This window comes from Carassius gibelio, chromosome A8, assembly GCF_023724105.1.
Source record: "Carassius gibelio isolate Cgi1373 ecotype wild population from Czech Republic chromosome A8, carGib1.2-hapl.c, whole genome shotgun sequence".
NCBI classification, from domain to species: Eukaryota; Metazoa; Chordata; class Actinopteri; order Cypriniformes; family Cyprinidae; genus Carassius; species Carassius gibelio.
In genome coordinates this window covers 14,915,704-14,934,764 of record NC_068378.1, presented here as the reverse complement: position 1 = coordinate 14,934,764, position 19,061 = coordinate 14,915,704, and the positions used below count along the sequence as shown (strand labels likewise).

At 37.8% G+C, this 19,061-nt stretch overlaps 1 protein-coding gene across 3 annotated transcripts in view; it reads left to right on the top strand.

The window, feature by feature from the left end:
- Positions 1–19,061, top strand: part of LOC128018552 (serine-rich coiled-coil domain-containing protein 1) — a 72,576-nt gene that overhangs the window by 34,844 nt on the left and 18,671 nt on the right. The window contains exons 8-10 of one of the 3 annotated variants that reach the window (XM_052604131.1): positions 4,920–5,003; positions 7,653–7,730; positions 18,578–18,613. In XM_052604131.1, the coding sequence (XP_052460091.1) occupies positions 4,920–5,003; positions 7,653–7,730; positions 18,578–18,580 (165 nt within the window). In that variant the 3' untranslated portion in view covers positions 18,581–18,613. The remainder of the gene's footprint in view (positions 1–4,919; positions 5,004–7,652; positions 7,731–18,577; positions 18,614–19,061) is intronic. The other 2 variants (XM_052604129.1, XM_052604130.1) reach the window with 2 other exon arrangements.

Sequence of the window (19,061 nt, the reverse complement as noted above, 5' to 3'; positions counted from 1 at the left end):
TTATGCCTACCTTTAAAGTACATCTGTGAAATACTCTGCACTTCTCTAATCTTGTACCATTCTTGGTAATGAAACTGTCAGGTAGGGCAGAGCGTTATGGCAAATTTGGCAAAAATTTTCAGTTTAATGATATATATATAAGAACGTACACTACCATTAAAAAAGTTTGTAGCCAGTAAGATTTTTAAAAATCTCTTATGCTCACCAAGGCTCCTCATATTTGTATATAAACAGTACAAAAAGTAATATTGTAAAATATTGGCCCACAAGATCCACTTTCCTGCTGAATTTAGCACTAACCCTAATCAGACACACCTGAGCATGCTAATCAGTGTCTTCGGGATCATTAGAGAATTACAGGTAAGTGATTTTTATTAGGGTTGGAGCTAAACTCTGCAGCGCAATTGGCCCACCAGGGCAAGATTTCAGGAACACTGATTTAGAGTAACTGTTTTATAATTTTATATATTTTAAAATGTAGTTTATTCCTGTGATGGAAAAAGCAAAATTTTCACCAGCCATTACTCCAGTTTTCAGTGTCACATGATCCTTCAGAAATCATTCTAATATGCTAATGTATTAGAATTATTCCAATTCTCAAAAAACATTTCCTGTTATTATTATAAATGTTGAAATGAGTTATTTATGCTTAATATTTTTTGCCATTCTCGATCAATTTAATGAATCTTTCCTGAATACAAATATTTCTTTCTTTCTAAATGATCACAAATCGGTGCATAAAAAAAAAAAAAAAAAATGAAAAAATATCTTCATTTTTTTTCTTTTTTTTCATTTGGTGGAATTAAATTTTTTACCATACAGACATTGTAGCCAATGATATTCAGAGTAATGTAAAATACAGTAAAAAAATAAATAATAATAATAATAATAACTGACCAGAATTAAGGCATTTTTCCTTGCTTATTTCAAAATTAAATTAAGAAACAATGATATTTAATAATTGATTCAGAACCAGTAAAAATTTTATAAGTTTCAGCATCCCCTTGAAAATCGATTGACAGATGGACAACAATATACTCTAGCAATAAACCTTACCAATGTTTACCTACGCTTACTGTATGTTTTTACTAAAGCATTTAATTTGAATAATTTGAATCAAATCGAATTGATTCACAGAAATGAATTGAACACTGTCCTGTGACTGAAGTTTAATACCATTGAAAAATCTCTTTTGAGATTCCTGTCTTTAAAAGGATTGCAAAACTAACCGAATGATGTTGTCTTTAGGAAAGCGAATATTCAATATATATCGCCCAGCATTAAATGAGACTGATAAACAGAATGATCACCGCATTCTTGGTGACAGAGCATTATTTCTTTGACTGCATCGATTGCTGCACTGTTAAGTGTTGCCTTTTATGATCAGGGCTCTGTGATAGTAGGCCATTCTCATTTATTAGGTCCTTCGTCCTCTTCTTGCCTCAAATATTTCATCTAGGACAGACAGATGGAGGAGCCACTCAAATGCAGCTTTACAGCATGGGGTAGAGACCCAGCTCTCTGTCCTGTGTGTTGTGTATCCGTGTGTGTGTGTATGTAGGGGTGGGCGATATGGAAAAAATATCTTTTTTTTTTTTTTTTTTCTAGAAATACTGCATCACGATTTTATCACAATTTGTCATGTTGGTTTTACTATTTTGCTAACTAGTTTCCCTATTATAAAGACATAGCCTTTCAAGGTAACAACAACAAAAAAAAGAATGGCAGATATTTAGGCCAAAGAGTGCGAAGATAAAAAAAAAAAAAATATTTATTTATTATCTTTATTTTTTAATAACAAAGATAAAAGAATGACAAAGACACACATTACACAAAACTAATGTAATATTATTTTATTTTTTTCATTTTTAAATACATTATTTTATGTATGCTACAAAGTTTGGTGTCAGTAAGTTTTTTTTAATGCTAATGTACAGTAATAACGGATTTTATTATAAACAAATGAAAACGAGTATTTACATTTTAATATTTGCATTATATTTGCTGTTTATATATATATATATATATATATATATATATATATATATATATATATATATATATATATATATATATATATATATATATATATATATATATATATATATGTGTGTATGTATGTATGTATGTATGTATGTGTGTGTGTATATATGTATATATATATATATATATATATATATATATATATATATATATCCAATGAGCATAAGAGCTGAAATTCTTATTCACTCTAAACTTTTGATTGGAAGTGTGTATTACAGTACCAATGAAAAGTTTGACATCATAAAGACATTTTTGTGTTGCTGATAGAAACTAATGCTTCTGTTCAGTCAATGAAGCATTTAATCATCCTAAATACAGTCAAAGTCCATTTTGGTATTTGAGACACTGTTGCAAATGTTTGTGCTGCTTAATGAAGTGTGGAAATTGAATACTTGCAAGTCAAATGTGGGTTTTAAAAGGCCTAAATAAAAAATATCATATCTCTAGAAATTTTGGATGAAGAATGTTTCATGTACTGCTGTCTATACAGAAGGAAGCAGACTATATCTAACCAGGACAAAGATAGAAGTGAATGGTCATGGTTCAAAACAACAAGAGGAAAAGTACATCAGAGTCTTTAGTTTGGAGAGATAAAAAAAACCTGAGTGGACTGTAAGTCACTTTGGATAAAAGCGTCTGCTGAATGCATAAATGTAAATGTAACAGATTTAAAGATTAAGTGGTAAATTTTTGAAAAAGTTCTGTGGGAAGAATGGTATGAAACTTCACCTGGATCTCTTAAGAAACTGACTGGTAGAAGGCTAAAGTTCTGCGTTTAAAAATACTATGGAAGTCAATGGCTACCGTCAACTGTCTAGTTTCTTCAAAATATATTTTGTGCTAAGCTGAAGAAAGAAACTCCTACAAGTTTGAAACAACTTGAGGGTGAGTAAATGATGACAGAATTGTAGGCTTTTTTTTTCCATGACTAAAATGAGACGATGACAAGAGTACAATAAGGTCAATAAACAATAACTGTGACTATATCATCATGCAATGCCATTGACTGTAAAAGCAGAGACTAAAATGGATTTAAAAAAAATAAAAGTATTCACAAATCTCTCTTTTATATTTGTTGAAAAAAAACTGGACAAAATTATTTTTACAGAGCATCAACGGAGTTGTGCAAGTGTTTGTGTTTGTTCCCTGCATTTCGAAGATGCTTGTTTTACAAACAAGGCCCAGTTTGACGACGGATTTGCGTATCGTTTATTTCTTAAGGATGATGCAATCCCAACGAAAAAGGGTCACGATCGTGTGTTGGAACCGCAGGCGGTGAGTAAAACTGCTTCAAATATCTCTGCCTCCTTGTTAGTGCGTCCCCTCCCATGCCGGAGACCCGGGTTCGAGCCCCGCTCGGAGCGAGTCGTTGCTGCTGCTACTGCTCTCGTTCAGTTTGAGCCTCGGGATCTGATTCTGGATCATAAACAAACGGCTGAATCTGACTGTTAGCCATGGTTTGTTTTGGATGATGGTTTTTCCCTAACGGTTATGTCACAGTTTCCACATGCTCTCAACGCAAAAGCCTACTGGGTACTGGCGCTCGTGATTCTTTAGCTCCGCCCACACGTCACGCCTCCAGCTGGTCGTGTTTTTCCGGGAAAAATCGGTACAGACTATCTTTCTCTTATGAATATAATAAAACTAAAGACTTTTTGGAGTTATGAAGGATGCAGTACTACTCTATAGTTACTCAAGATTAACAGGATATTGAGTGAAAACGAGCATTTCACCCCCCCTTTAAGTCATTTAGTTGACTAAAACTTGACTAAGCAACAACAGGACAATAATGACTAAATACGATAATAACTAAAGTACATTTGACACAGAACTAGGACTAATTTAAAAGACTAAGACTAAATAAAAAATGGCCAAAATGAAAACAAACTAAATTACTAACTAAATAAAAGCATAAGACACAGAGGTAAAAATTTCATATCGATTTGAAACCTTTGAATGGTAGAAGACTTAGTATGTTTTTCACCAACAGTAATTGATTGTTTTTAGTTTTAAAGTGACTCATTGTGATAATGGCAATTTAAAATGCTATTGTAATCATATTAATGATAATTAATGGCCATTATTATACAGCTTAATTAAATCCAGTATTTGAGTTCAAAGGAATATGTTTCGGTTTGGTAGCGATGAAGAGATACTTGAGCCTTGCTGATGGGGTTGCAGACGTTCATAAAAAAAAAAAAAAATGTGTAGGTACTGTATGATTCTGGTTTAGTTGCTTTGTATGTCATCATCTTCAGGCAGAAATTAGTTTCCTTTACAGAGAAGCATCAAAGATTGACAACAGCTCCTTTGAGATGTATATGTAATGTCGATAAAAGGAGCTCATCCAAGCCAAAGCCAAAGAGCTTTGAACAACCATTTCCTCAAGTATGTGGCATTGAAGACCATGATCCCCTTCCCTGATCTCTCATGAAGGTCTCCCAACTCATGCATATTATGTCCAGCTACCTCATCCCAGCGCTTTCTAATTTCCATTGAAAGCTTCTTTTAGAGGAGAGATGTCATTTTTGGGGGTGGCGGTTCTTTTCGTTCGTTCGTGGAGGCCGTATTCTGCTCCTGGGCCTCCCGGTCCACCTCTGCTGCCCTTGAATCTTCAGTTCCTCCCTCCCCTCTCCCAGCCTCACATAATGGATGCTGACAGCACAAGGTTGTGGGAAAGTGCCTGCTAGTTTAGGTGAAGTTTATGGAGGAGACTGAAACCGCACCAAAAGCACACCTCCACCTCTCAACCGCAGCAGTTTTACGCCCACACATGAGGCTGCAGATTCAAACTGGGGGCCATGGCTTGAATAACGCAGACTGACTTTAAAAAAAAAAAAAATGTTTAAACGTGTTTGTGTGTGCTTTGTGTGCAGGATCCTGGGAGAGAAGAGAACCAGTTCCTGCAACAGCAGCTGAAGGAGAGAGACGAGCTCATTGTACGACTTCAGGCTGAGTTGGTGAGAAACTCAACGAGTTCAATGTAACATTTCATAACTGCCAGTTTCATAACCACCTTCAGAAAGTCTTACGTTTGTATAAACTGGTTTCTTTGCCCTATTGTCATTGGAATATCATAATTTCATGCATTTATTTGACAGATTGAGTTAACATCTTGTTGGTTTAATGTCCTTTCCCTCTCCCAAGGCTCGCATTAGGAAGTTATGGAGATGCTGCTCTGCAGTTTCCTTTGACTTGGGATGATATTTGATAGACTCACTTAACGTGCAGTAAATAGCTCGTCGTGAGCTTTACATGCACTGTGAGACACATAATGTTCCCCAGTCCCAGCAGCTAGGACAGAGAAGAGTGAAGGAGAAATATGACAGTCCATCTTAGATTTATAGTAGTGGTCTCGAAAAGAGGAATGGGATGGCGTGATAGGCGTGAAGGAGGGGTAGGACGAATTAAAACAATAGAGGGCAGTAAAGAGGCTGTAAATGCAAAAGGACATAAGGACATATAAAGCACAATGTTTCAAACAACCCATGACTGATTTTTATATCTCATCTAGAATTTGGTGTTTTATGATTGGATGAGAGGAACGAGTGGTGAAGACCCCCCCCCCCCCAAAAAAAAATGCAAATTCAGTAATTTTACTTTTCCTGTATGAGATTTTGAATGTCTCCCTGATGGCTTTTTTCCATTTATTTACACTGAATGATCACTGATGCTTTTAAAAAGGTTGCAAAAGCATCATAAATGTTTCATAAGACTCATGAGAGGCTAATAAAATTCATAAGTCATATGCTATATATTCCATGTCCCAAAGGCCTCTGTAAACCTTGTCCACACTTTTGATGACTCCCATTTTTAGTCAACGCATTTAAAAAAAGTCGAACTTGGGAAATTGGAAAACTCACATTGAAAATCAATGACTTCTGGAAGCTTTGGTGCTGCAAACCTTGAACAAACTTTAAACGTCTTCCAGTTGCACAAAAGAAATGATGGTCTTAGATTCACCCCCAAATTTTAATTGTGTCATTTACTTATCCTTATGAGATTTTCAGTGTAGACCTGGTTTGTCTTTTTGTGTATTTACAATGCATTTTTACTGAAGCTTTCAAACTTCAAAAGGGTGGCAAAAGCATCTTAAAAGGGTCATAACAGCATTTTGTACAACTTGTGCTATATGCCATGTCCCAAAGGCCTTCTTAAACCCTGCCTGCAGTTTTGATTACAGGCACCACATTGCAAAAAAAGTCGAGCTCTGCAAATCCCCAATTCTTTTTGAAAACTAAAGAACTCCGGAAGCTTTGGTGCTGCAAATTTTTAACATTTATCGTCTTCTGATTGGACAAGAGGAACGAGTGGATAAGATTAACCCCAAAATGTCCATACTTCACAAAAAGTCAAGCTCTAGAAATCTCCAGCTCTCGTTGAAAACTAATGACTCCAGGACGCTTTGGTGCTGCTAATCTGAGCATGAAATTGTGTGAGTGAATGCGCCTTTATTCTTTCAGCTGCTGCACTGCATTACTAGTTTAAACGTTCTCCATACTTACTGATCGCTGTCTAGGTGTTCAATGAAAAGATTGCAAGTTCAACTTTAGCTCAGTCTGTAGAGGTTTGAATTGATGTTGTCCTTATCTGTCTTCTCTTCGAGAACTGAATTCAGAAAATGTGCTCCCAGTAGTGTTAAGCACGTCTCTGAAGGTCACAGTCTTTTTCTCAGAGAAAGCAGTCTGTTGGATAATACCACAGTGCTCACTGCAGTTTCTTTGCTCCGTAGGAACCTGTGACTGTGTTTTGACCCAAGAACTGCAGTGGTTATTTTATTTCCAGTAAAGCATGTGTACTGAACATATGTAAACACGAATGCAAACTGCGGTTTCCTGCTGACGACATTGGAATCAACAGAATAGTTGGTCATTGACATCATTGCTTTGCAGATTCTTTCGCCCAGAGACCTCCGCTCTATTTTTAGTGGAAAAAGAACCTGCGGCCACAATGGCTTAATAAATCATGGCAAAAGCTCGTAAAATAATACTCACTGGTGAAACTGGCAGCCTGCTGGCTAGGCTCGTCTTTGTCAATTTTTACTGTCTTTATTGAATGTCATTAATGAAGTATGGCTGCCCTAAATTTTGCTGCACCATATTTCTTATTTTATTAGTCTGCCGTTCTGCTGCATTCGAGAGGGGTATTAAGGCTGCTTGATATTCCAAGCCAAGTCTCAACATTTTTCTGATCAAATAGCCCATATGAATGTACAATCAGAGGATCATTATCATAACCCTATGTGTATGTGTGTGTATTTCATCCAGATGTACAGTTTTATAGAGGACTTGGAGTGCCAGTTAAAAATAAAATCAATTATCAATATATTAATTCAAAAATAAAAATAAATGCAACAAATAAACAGATAAACACAACTTTTTAGAATATAATAATTATTTATTATACATATTTATTATTATTTTTATTTTGAAGTGGCACTCCATACAGTTTAGCCAATGTGTCTATAAACGTCAATATACGACTATACAATTATAAGAAGCTGAGATTGACAAGTTAGAATCAAATATTTTTAGAGAACTGTTTTATGTCAAGAAACGTAATCGTTAATGCGATTTCAAACTTTTCTGATACATACATCTTTTTAACAGGAATCCACCCGTGCTGCTCTGAAATCTCTTTGCCAAAAAGCTGACAAAAGCACTCAGACAGATTTCTTACTCTCAGAGGTGAGTACCCATTAAAGCACCATACGAAAGCTTGTGACGACGCTACTAATGTTCTGAGGTCATTGAGCTGTGTCTGGTTTTTCTAATTGAATACAGGTCCCCACATCTGTCTTTTTTATTTCATTGACTTTTAATGGTAAAGGGCACTGAAAGTAGATTTTGATTTTGAGAAGGAATCTATATAGCGAAATTGTGGTTTCTGATTTCAACAAAACTTTGCCTAACTCTTTTGTCTGCTGCCCTTTTGATAGTTTGACCGCCCTCTTTCCCCCCCACCCGTTCAGTAATTCCCATCCTCCTTTTTATTTGTTTTTATTTTTCAAGCTATGCGCTTTCTTGTTCCCACCGGCAGCTTTTTAATGGTTCACACACAACAAATGATGATGCTATATTGAAGTGAGTCAGCAAACTGTGTTCAAGTGCTTCAAACTTTAAATGACTCATTAACAGAGATTAATGCATCAGATATTAAACCATCTGAGACAAACCCAGCCTTTAAACAATCTTCTCTCTTTTGTTTGAGAAACACTTACTTAAATGAAGACCAATTGATGTTTGATTAAAAGCTATTTGCACATATTTAGAGAGGCCCTTCTAGTTATAAATCTGTTTGATTTTTCAGCATTTGTGATGAGCATGTTATCTCTCACTGAGGGTTAAGAAGGATGATCAAAATTTTCTTTACAGATTTCTGTTATATATTCCATACCCTCGCAGTGCTCGCATCAGTGCCTTTAGTCCCTTTACATTGAAATGGCTTTCAGTTGGACTCCTGTGGAGACATGGTCCATTTTCCCCCTGGCATTTAACATCTCTACAGACTTTATGCTTTGTATTATTGCTAATATGCGTATGTGACGTGAATTCGGATGGCTTTTTCAAATTGCTTGACAATCCATTCCACCGCTATCGCGGCGCTAATGCATCGCCACTCCATCAGACCTCGGTGGTGATGAAAAGTGCTGTAAAAAAGCTGAAATATTAGAAAGAGTGCTCATTATGGAGCTGTCGCATTAGATAAGCAACATATTTCGCAATAAGCCGGCGTCTTTTTTTGCTGCGGTGCCAAAAACAGCCAGCGTGGAAATGATTGCGCGGGAGGATGTGGGAGAAACTTCTTCCTGTCTACCTCAGATGTGCTGGCAATGGATGAGCTTGGTGAGGAACTGCACATGCACAAGCACGAGACCCTCAGGCTTCTAGAACGCAATGCACACCACCCCCCCCCATCAGCCAGAGATGAGTTCTGCATTTCCATCCTGTCCTATGTAGACTGCACCGCTATATGGGTTACTGCATTGAGGACAAGCAAATATCCAAAAGTGTGTCTACAAGTGGGTCAGCTATTTCGAAGGCTGCTTCAACTGGAGGAGGTCATCTGTTTCCTTTTTTTACCCTCGTTCTTTCTCGTTCTTTTTTTTCTGGAGCACCCTGCTTCTCTCTTCAGCTGAGCTAATTAGCTGAAAGGGAGAGGAAGAGATCCTTTGGTGCCCTCTGTTGAGTCACAGTGCACCAGGGGGGCCAGACTGGCCTCTTTCGGACGCTCCGGACAACGATCCTACAAGGTTCTCCTGGCCACAGACTTCTCAAAGTCTTCTCCGCCTCTGACGTCCTGATGCGCTGCAGGAAGGAGTGGGTTTTTGCTGAGGGGCTCCTGTCAGGATGAAGAGACATGGCTAGATGGACAGGGGCCAACCTGCTCACCTTTCCAAAGAGAATGAGAAATGAGGTGTTGTATGGCAGAGTGATATATAATGCTCAGGTGAAACACATCTTCCATGAACCATGGAACCATATACAGTACAGACCAAAAGTTTGGACACACCTTCTCATTCAAAGAGTTTTCTTTATTTTCATGACTATGAACATTGTAGATTCACACTGAAGGCATCAAAACTATGAATTAACACATGTGGAATTTTATATAGAATTATATACATAACAAAATAACAAAAAGTGTGAAACAACTGAAAATATGTCATATTCTAGGTTCTTCAAAGTAGCCACCTTTTGCTTTGATTACTGTTTTGCGCACTCTTGGCATTCTCTTGATGAGCTTCAAGAGGTAGTCACCTGAAATGGTCTTCCAACAGTCTTGAAGGAGTTCCCCGAGAGATGCTTAGCACTTCTTGGCCCTTTTGCCTTCTGTCTGCGGTCCAGCTCACCCCTAAACCATCTTGATTGGGTTCAGGTCCGGTGACTGTGGAGGCCAGGTCATCTGGCGCAGCACCCCATCACTCTCCTTCTTGGTCAAATAGCCCTTGATGCCTTCAGTGTGACATTTTTCATAGTCACGAAAATAAAGAAAACTCTTTGAATGAGAAGGTGTGTCCAAACTTTTGGTCTGTACTGTATATATTTCAGATTTTCTAAATCAACAATTAAAATTTTTTTAGGTCAGCTATACTTCTAAATTAGGTACAGCTTATAAAATAATATCCATCATTTTTATTCTCATTAAGATTGCACAATTCTTTTCCAATGTAGGTTTGAATGCAACACTTTGTAATTTTTGTTGTTTGTAAGCTGGTGTCATTGTCACATCTAAACCTGATGAAAGGCCTGTTCTTTCCCTTCTGTATGAAGCCTGACTGTGCCTTTATGTCTGTTTATTTTGCTTTATTATGCCAGTCTAAGCCTGTTAATATTAAGCTGTGCCCTCCACACTGCCATTCAGCCATTTAAATGAAAAAGCACTTAAGAGCTCATTTACTCCGGCATTCTTCCCTTCCGTAGATATGAAGTTTTATGGATTAGCTTCTGTTTTGTGTTATTTCCCTTCCAGCCCATAAATCTTTTTTTTTTCATATAAGTGACAGTTCTTATTAAAATGCTTGAATATTTAGCCAAATGGAAACCCCTTCCAGCCAGAATAAGTTGTTTTTGATGCTTGCCCAAACAGTTGGATCTATACCAGTGTGGGAGATTGATCAGTGGTCAGCTCCATGTAGCTGGAGGACACCTGTTAATGGAACATACTGGACATCTCCTACTGATCTGTTTTTTTTTTCAGCTCTCCAGCCAACCTTGCTGAGAGGCTTTTTGTGTTGCAAGCCTGTATCATGAGCACCAAAATCGTTTCAAGCATCTCTTATATAATTTTGGTGTGCTTATTTATTTCGATTAATTTGTGTGTGAGGGGGTCGCCCTGTCTCATCGAGTCATGCTGCGGCACATCTGATCACTCCATGTGGGGGACCTGTTATGCTAAATTCCCAACTTCATTGCTCAAACCTGCTTGTTTTTCTCTCTGCATGGGTCAGAATGTGAGCACTGAGCCTCTCAGAATGACATGCCCACTGAGCACTAATCGCTTCCCTTGTTTTGAACATGAACAAGAAGTTTGAAGAGATTTTGTTTGCCATTTGTGGTTGATTTGTATTTTATTTTTTGGCTTAATTTGGGGCTTTCAATTTAACATACTAATTTACTATAATAATTTACTACGATTGATTATATATAAAAAAAAAAAAAAAAAACAAGGCACTAAGACAGTTGCAATTAATGCAATTAATCATGTCGCCTGACTGCTGTGTAAATTAATTTACAATGAAATTGTCCGACAATTGAAGCAGCCCTGACTCTTTTTCTGTTTAATGAATCATTCAAAAGTGCTCAATTATACAATTTTTTATCAAACACTGAATTATTATAATAAATAAGGAACAACTGAACAGCACGGGTTTGGCACAGACCTGAAGTCAATTAGTAAAAAAATATTGGGAAATAAAATTGTATAGTATTATTATTTTCAAAATTTGTGAATAATAATAAGGTCACTATATGTTAAGGTCCAATTCTTGCTATTAATTAATTACTAATTAAGACTTTTGCCTCAGTAAAATCCTAATTACTCCTTAGTATGGTAGTTGTTAAATTTAGGTATTGAGTAGGATTAGGGATGCAAAATATGTGCTTTATAAGTACTAATAAATTGCCAATACACTAGTAATATGCATGCCAATAAGCAGCTAGTCTCATTTGGAAGTCGCTTTGGATAAGTATAGTATTTTATATTTTACATTTTTAAATTTAAGTGACGTGACATTCAGCCAAGTATGGTGACCCATACTCCGAATAAGTGCTCTGCATTTAATCTAAGTATGGTGACCCATACTCCGAATAAGTGCTCTGCATTTAATCTAAGTATGGTGACCCATACTCCGAATAAGTGCTCTGCATTTAACCCATCCAAAGTGCACACACAGCAGTGAACACAAACCCGGAGCGGTGGGCTGCGGCGCTCGGAGAGCAGTTTGGGGTTCGGTGCCTTGCTCAATGGCACCAAAGTCGTGGTATTGGCGGCACCGAGACTTGAACCCACAATCCTATGGTTAGGAGTCAAACTCACTAACCACTAGGCCACGACTTCCCCGTAATATACTATTTAAGGAAATAAACCCAAATGGATAAAATCAATTTGGATCAAAACAACAGCTTGTGAATTGGGTCAGTTAATTGTTAACAAACATTATAGTATGTCAATGATACTAAAATAATTAGAATTAGAATCAAATTGATTATTGATACACAGCCCTCATGACTATATCAGTAAATTTTTTGTCTCTTATACTGCCCCTAATCTACATTCTTTCTATTTTTTAAGATTTTGAATGATGAAACTCTGTTGAAGCTTGAACCTTTTTAATCCTGTTTAAGCATTCTGTCTTTCATTTCACCTTTTGATGCAGCGCTCACCTTGGTTCTTATGGTCGTTTTTGGGTAATTTTCCCCTCTCTCAGTCCGTTTTGTGAAGCCCATTTCAATCTGTGCTTAGTTGCATGAAATATCTTCCACTTCCACCCTGCAGCTCTTATCCATAACTCTGCCTGAAGTAGTGCCACCGGTCGGGAATGAGACGGTGATGGCTGAGGCCCCATACGATGTGATGTAACACGAGCTGTAAGAACCCTGCAGTCTGGGCCTGCCCTCATCTCTCTGGGTAGAAACGGCCTGGATGATTAGACTTCCAAATAGTGCAAGTCATCCCTCATGATTGTTCTACCTTGACCCGTCAGCTTTTACTGCCTTATCTGTCTCTGACTTTGTCAGTGTTGTAAAGCATCTTCAGTGTATTTAGTGACCTGGTGAGGAGTTAGATAAACAGATAAACTGCCAGTGCATTAATGAGACACGGTAAGAAGGTGAGCTGAATTAATGATCCCAGGTAGAATTCCTTGTTGTCCATGTGCATGATTTCAAAGATATATGCTTTGCTTTCAGGGCCACTCTCGAGTCAGCGCCTCTTGCAGGAGACCATGTGAGTTTTCTCACTTGTGTGTTGTGGTTGTTTTTGGTGTTTCCACCGAAGCATGGCATGCTGTTCTGCCACCCAGGGTTTGAGCTACTGGTCCTTCCTTCCATAAATCTGTATCTAGCCACTTTCTCCCTTTGTTTTATCCCCTTCTTGTCCGTTTATCTTCGTTCCTGAGCAAATCCAACCCAGGTTATCACTGCGCTCGGCTGGATTCTCTGCTCTTGGAAGTACACCAGCAGTCCCTTTTAGATGGCCACGCTCACAAATGCCACTTGAGAATTCCTTTGAAACACCATCTGTACAACCGACACTTGTTTTGCATATTACCTCTTTGTGTTTTTTAGTTAGAGCTCTCTAACTGTCCATCATGCATTACTCATCTCCGGCCTCAGCCAGCGCCAGCACTTCAAATCCAACTTATTGTGTCTGCCTGTTAGATATCCATAACATATTTAATCACAAAGCTTAAAAGTAACAGCTGAGGAAGCACACAGAGCGTACGTGCACGGTGTGTGCAGCATTTTAATGCACATAGATGCTGGAATGAACGGTACCCAACATTCGGTGTGCCCAGGGCGACCGGAATGGGAAGATGAAAGCTCTGTGTTTACTCAGGTGGAGAAGCTTTCTGCAGAGAAGCAGTGAGCCTCTGACGCTTTGATCCTCTTTGTCTGTTTATATTGATGTGTACAATAGTGTCTGTCGTACAGAGCCAAAAAAATGGCACGAGAAGAGAGTATCTGTTCTGCATTACCAGGCAATATTGACCTATTTGTTAGCAGGAATAGGAACTCCTGGGATACGGCTGACGCTGTTCCAGCGAATGCGGTCTGTGTGAGATCTGCAGGCCATGGAATGAGTCGTTCATGCTTTTGTTCTGGCATTAGTGTTTAATTAGCAGAACACTGTCCCTTAACAGTTTGGTCTTTTATGTTGTTGCCAGAACCCCTCCCTTGTTTGTTCGTTTCTTTTATTTACGAGTTCATCTTGCTTTTGCTTCGTTATCCATAAGCCAGACCAGCATCTGAAGTGTGTCGTATCTAGACCAATGCCTAGTAGTTTCCTTTCAGTGATAAGCACCCCTGGGAGTTTGTGTGTCTGTGATGTCAGGCGAGCCTTTGAAGCACGATTTGTCTCATAATTAAGTGCCACTCTGTGGCATTACGCGCAGTTTGAGATTTAGATAAGTGAGCTGGACAGAGGCCAGGGTGTAGTCAGGTGGGCCGAGGTCCCACCTCTTATTCTCTACAGATTTTCGTACAGACTAATGAGATCTCATTCTTTAGAAGAATGCATAGGCTCAGAGAGGCCTTGTTGCTAGTCACATCCTGTTGCTGCAGCTTCACGGCTGTATCCAGACTCAAATCACCTGCAGGGAGGATAGTAGAGAAATGGGAATTCAGCAGGCAGGAGGAGACTAGGAATGGGAATTAATGGTTCTAGTTAAGATTCCAATTCCATAACAGTTCTTTAACTGTATACTTCTAAAATGCAAGTTAGATTTTGTTATACAGTGCTGGGAAAAATTAAGATATTGTAAAGGCATTTCATTAATGTTAATAGATGAGACGATATATTACTTAGAATTTACTTTTTCAGTGGTTTTTACAGCTTAAATATACAAAAATTGTCCATGTATCGTCTGTAAAATGTTAGTACACCCTCTACTTTTATCACATACTACATACAGTAGCTACTAAATAAAGGAGAGTACTTATTTTTTCAGCTGACGGCTATTGAGTTTCTGTAGACATTTTTGATTTAAAGTTCTGAATCAAATTTCCATTGTTATTTGTTAAATTATATTATTTTGCTTATCAATACTGTCTAAATAAAGTTCCAGAATCAATAAGGTTTTTTTTTTTTTTTTTTTTTAAGACATCATTCATGGAGTGTGCTTACAATTTCACTTTACTATATTATACACTCTCCTAATCCAAAACAATAATACTTTAACCATTTATTACAACAAAATGTCGTTGCTAATTAGCTTATTAAATGCACTGTGCGTATTTAAGACCCATTATAATATGAACAAGTAATTATATAGATTTAAAGGGTAGTGCATCCAAAATATGAAATGTCATTTTATTTACCCTCAAGAATCTCTTTCAAGAATTACTACTCGCGTTTACATTTTTTTTATTTATATATATGTCAGTATAATACAGCAACATTGAATCAGATCTCTTATTTACATACTACATGTCAGTTCAAACCACTACACAATAAAAGAAGTTGGATTTAAAAAATATACTGTGAATGTTGACTGAGGCTATCGTTCTTCCTAATATCTCATTTTGGGAGGGCCATATAGGTTTGGAACATCATGAAGGTGATTAAATGATAACCAATAAGTCTTAAATTGAGTAGAGTTTAATATGACCAACATTAATCAATTGTGTTTCAGTGGGTGAGTCAGATGTTAATTCAGTAACCGTAATGTCGGTTTAAAAGTAATTTATTCATGGCAAAAAGTTTCATTTGTATTTTTTTTTTTTTTTTAACTAAAGATGCACTGAGTAGGAACCACTTCTTGATTCTCAGCTCAAAGGAATCCATAGACACAGAGGGATTGTGTGAAAAAGAAATAGATGGAGGAAGGGATAGTGTGGGAGCAAGAGACCACCACTTGAAAGACAGCCAAAAAGAGAATAGATTAGTTGCAACACAAAAGGGATATATAGATTAAGAGTTCTTCTGAGGTTAATAGAGAGATAGCAACACATGCCAAACATTATAATGGCTCTCCATCTGGGCTTCAGGTGAAGTGCGGGTAGGTGATTCACCAGCGGGGAAGTAGTTGGAGCTCACAAATGTTGTGGATGTGTCAAAAACGCTAAAAATCTAAGTGGTATCTGGAGGTAACAGGGCATCAAGGCAAGTCTGAATTATATAATGTGCTTTACATGTGTCATTCATATTCTCCAATTTGTTCTCATTAGCTTCCTGTTGCAAAGAGGCCACCTTTCCTGTCCTTTCCGCTTTTTGTAAAGCACAGACCCTCTAGGTTGTTTGTTTTTTGTGTAGGCTCCAGTGGCCTGTATAAACATGTCCATGATAACTTTGTCAAGGTAAAAACTGTAATGCTAAACCCTGACAGAAGGTCTGAGTCCCTGTGAACAGGGCCGACTGGAGACTGCCCGCAGGGTGTTCTCTGCTATTAGCAGAAGGTGAACTCGGGTCCAGCCTCTTCGGCCCCCTTCAGGGCCGCTATAATAGAATGCACATTCAACACCTCACTGTGGACAGATGGCCGAGCGAGGCTGGAACGCTGCACCACAATAAAGAAATTAATAAATAATTATATAAACGTGACATTCAGTGGTAGTGGGGACATTACCATCTCCTACCATGCCATTTATTCAGCTGTCAGAGAGAGAAAAGTCACATTCCTCAGCTCTGGCTGCCCAGGAAACAGATTTGATTTTGCATGAATCCCCATCAGAATATTTATGAGTCCCTGGTTCTATGTCCAACCCTTTGCCATATGAATATGACACGGCTGATTTGCAGTCTCTCTATTGTGTGCTGAGTTGAGGATCTATTTAGGGCTGCAGCTAACAACTGTTTTGATCACGATTCAGTTTAAAAGCAGCAAAACTCAGGGGACTGATGTTAACAAACCTCAACCCCTGGGGGGTTTAATTGTGCACCTTGATTTGATTTAAAGTTTCATTTATGATAACTTTAAAACCTACATTTGATGTCTGGGAATTAATATTGTTTTTATATTTGCACTCAAAGTACTTATAATTTAAGGACAACAAGAACATTTAAAAGGCTAGTTCATTTTAAAATGATTTTTTCTTCATCATTAATTCACCCTCATGTCATTCCAAACTTCTTTTCTTTACAAAAAGAACATTTATTTAATATCCATTGGAATATTATTTTAACATTAAAGTGCTTCAATATTGGATTGTTTTTTCACCAAAATTGCCCTTTGAGGCTATTATTGTTGTGAATTATACTGAATTGAAAACTGACTGGAGCACTCTGAAAAATTTCATCAAACGGCATGTACTTTTTGCTGAAACATTCGGGTCTTTTAAACATTAAACGGAGTCGCAGTGTACTGCCAATAAATTTGCAAAATGGGATATTCATTAATTTATCTGATTTTAAGTTCCAAAGAACAAAGAAAGTCATGAAGGTTTGAAGCTACATAAGGGCAGAGTAAATGATGACAAAGTTCATTTTTGGATTTCTTGCATCGCTCACTTTCTGCTAGGATGTGCTATGTAAGTGATGGTATTATAAGAATCTAACAATATGTCTAATAGAAATGGCACTATTGTGTCCCTAATGGAGGTTGACCACACAGCGCAAATACTCCAACAATTGACAGTGAACTTCACCTGCAGTTATTGTCATTGTTTATAACCGACTTTATAGGTTTAATTGTTGCAGCCCTGAATCAGTTACACCCTCAATTAGTTCTTCTGCGCACATGTTGAGTTCAGCATATATTATTGGTTAAGGAAGGACATTGTCATGCCCTGCGGTGCTGCAATACGGGCCTGACCGTTGCCTACAGACTCCAGAAATCAATGAATATATTAATTTACTCGAGTAGCAGGTTTCACACCGTCTTCATCTGGATTTCATGCAATAGGATGGGAAATAATTTATGGACCAGCCTCACCTCTGCGTTCTTTTATTAAAGCTCGGGGCAGATTACCATTTTTGCAGTTGTTTCAAGTTCCCTTGTTATTCTTGGCAGCGATATTTTTCCCTTAAGTTTCTCTCTCTCCATCCACACCACAGTGTGACATAATCACCCACCCACGGCCTCTCTAGCATCTCCTGCCTCACTTCCCAACCTCTCCATCTTACTGTCAGACTCCTGTTCTCCCGGAAACACGTTTTCACACACGTTCCTGCTGTGCTCATTATGGTTTTATTAACCTGTAAAACAATCTAGATAACAGGATGAACAAATGTAGGAATTATCAATTTTATTTCTCTCTGCCTCTTCGCTCTCTCTTTCTCTCTCTCTCTCATGTATATTTTAATATAATTTGCTCCCTGTAGCATGTAATTAGGTCTATGAAAATTAGTAAATTGCATTCGCCTTTGTTTAGTGCAGACTAGTTCTGTTGGAGCCCCCTTTTAAAATATTTGCCATTTCATATTATCATAATGCAATTCCAAAACGCAATACCTTTTAGTGTTGCCGATATCTTATCAAAAATTACTGTATGGTTGTTGAAAATTGCTCAAGCCGGTTTTTGTTGACCTCTTGTACCTGACATTTTGTTCAGTGTTTAAATGAAATGCATTGAGAAACAGCGCGACCGAATTATATCCATTCCAGCCTTTTTGCTCTCATCCCCCTCCCGCTGCCCACCACCTCGGTCTAATTCTTATCCAAATAATGTTTTCATCTTCTGTTTATACCTACATAAGCGCTAATGCATCGTATATCTGCAAACTGCCACAAGCCATTGTGTTGTGTTAGCATGTAAAGCTTTTGATTTTCTCTTCACTTGACTGAATTTCCTTTCTGTCATTTGTACACATCATGTTCATCTGTCTCCATGTTGTTTTGTTCTCCCCTCTCCCCTTTCTCTTCCCATGGGTGCAGTAAACAGAAGCAGCCTGCGCCGGCAGCACAATGCAGGTAGGGTGTATTTCTGTGTAGAGCGGCTCTGTCTCTAATCAAAAGCAGGCAGCTTCATCCACCAGTCCTCACCTTGGCTAATTGAGGGAAACCGCAGAGCTTTTAAATTCCATCAACAAATAATCACACACAAATGTCTTAATTGCCATGCAACTGTATATGAAATTATGGTGATTGGTGTGTGCTAATCTTATCAGTTCTGTCCTAATCGTCTCTGTCGGGGACATGTTGATTGCTTGCTTTATTTGAAAACTTTACACACTTTAAAATCATCTGTTTTATTTTGTTTGTTTGTTTTTAAGTCAGGTGGCGTTTTCATGGGAACTGCTTTTGCTGTCACAACGCTGATGCTTTTGTTGAGATTGTCACAGAAAATGCAAATCACAAACCTGCGGTGTAAGCGTGACATTGAGCATTGCAGTAAAACATGACAGATAGAAAAATGGCG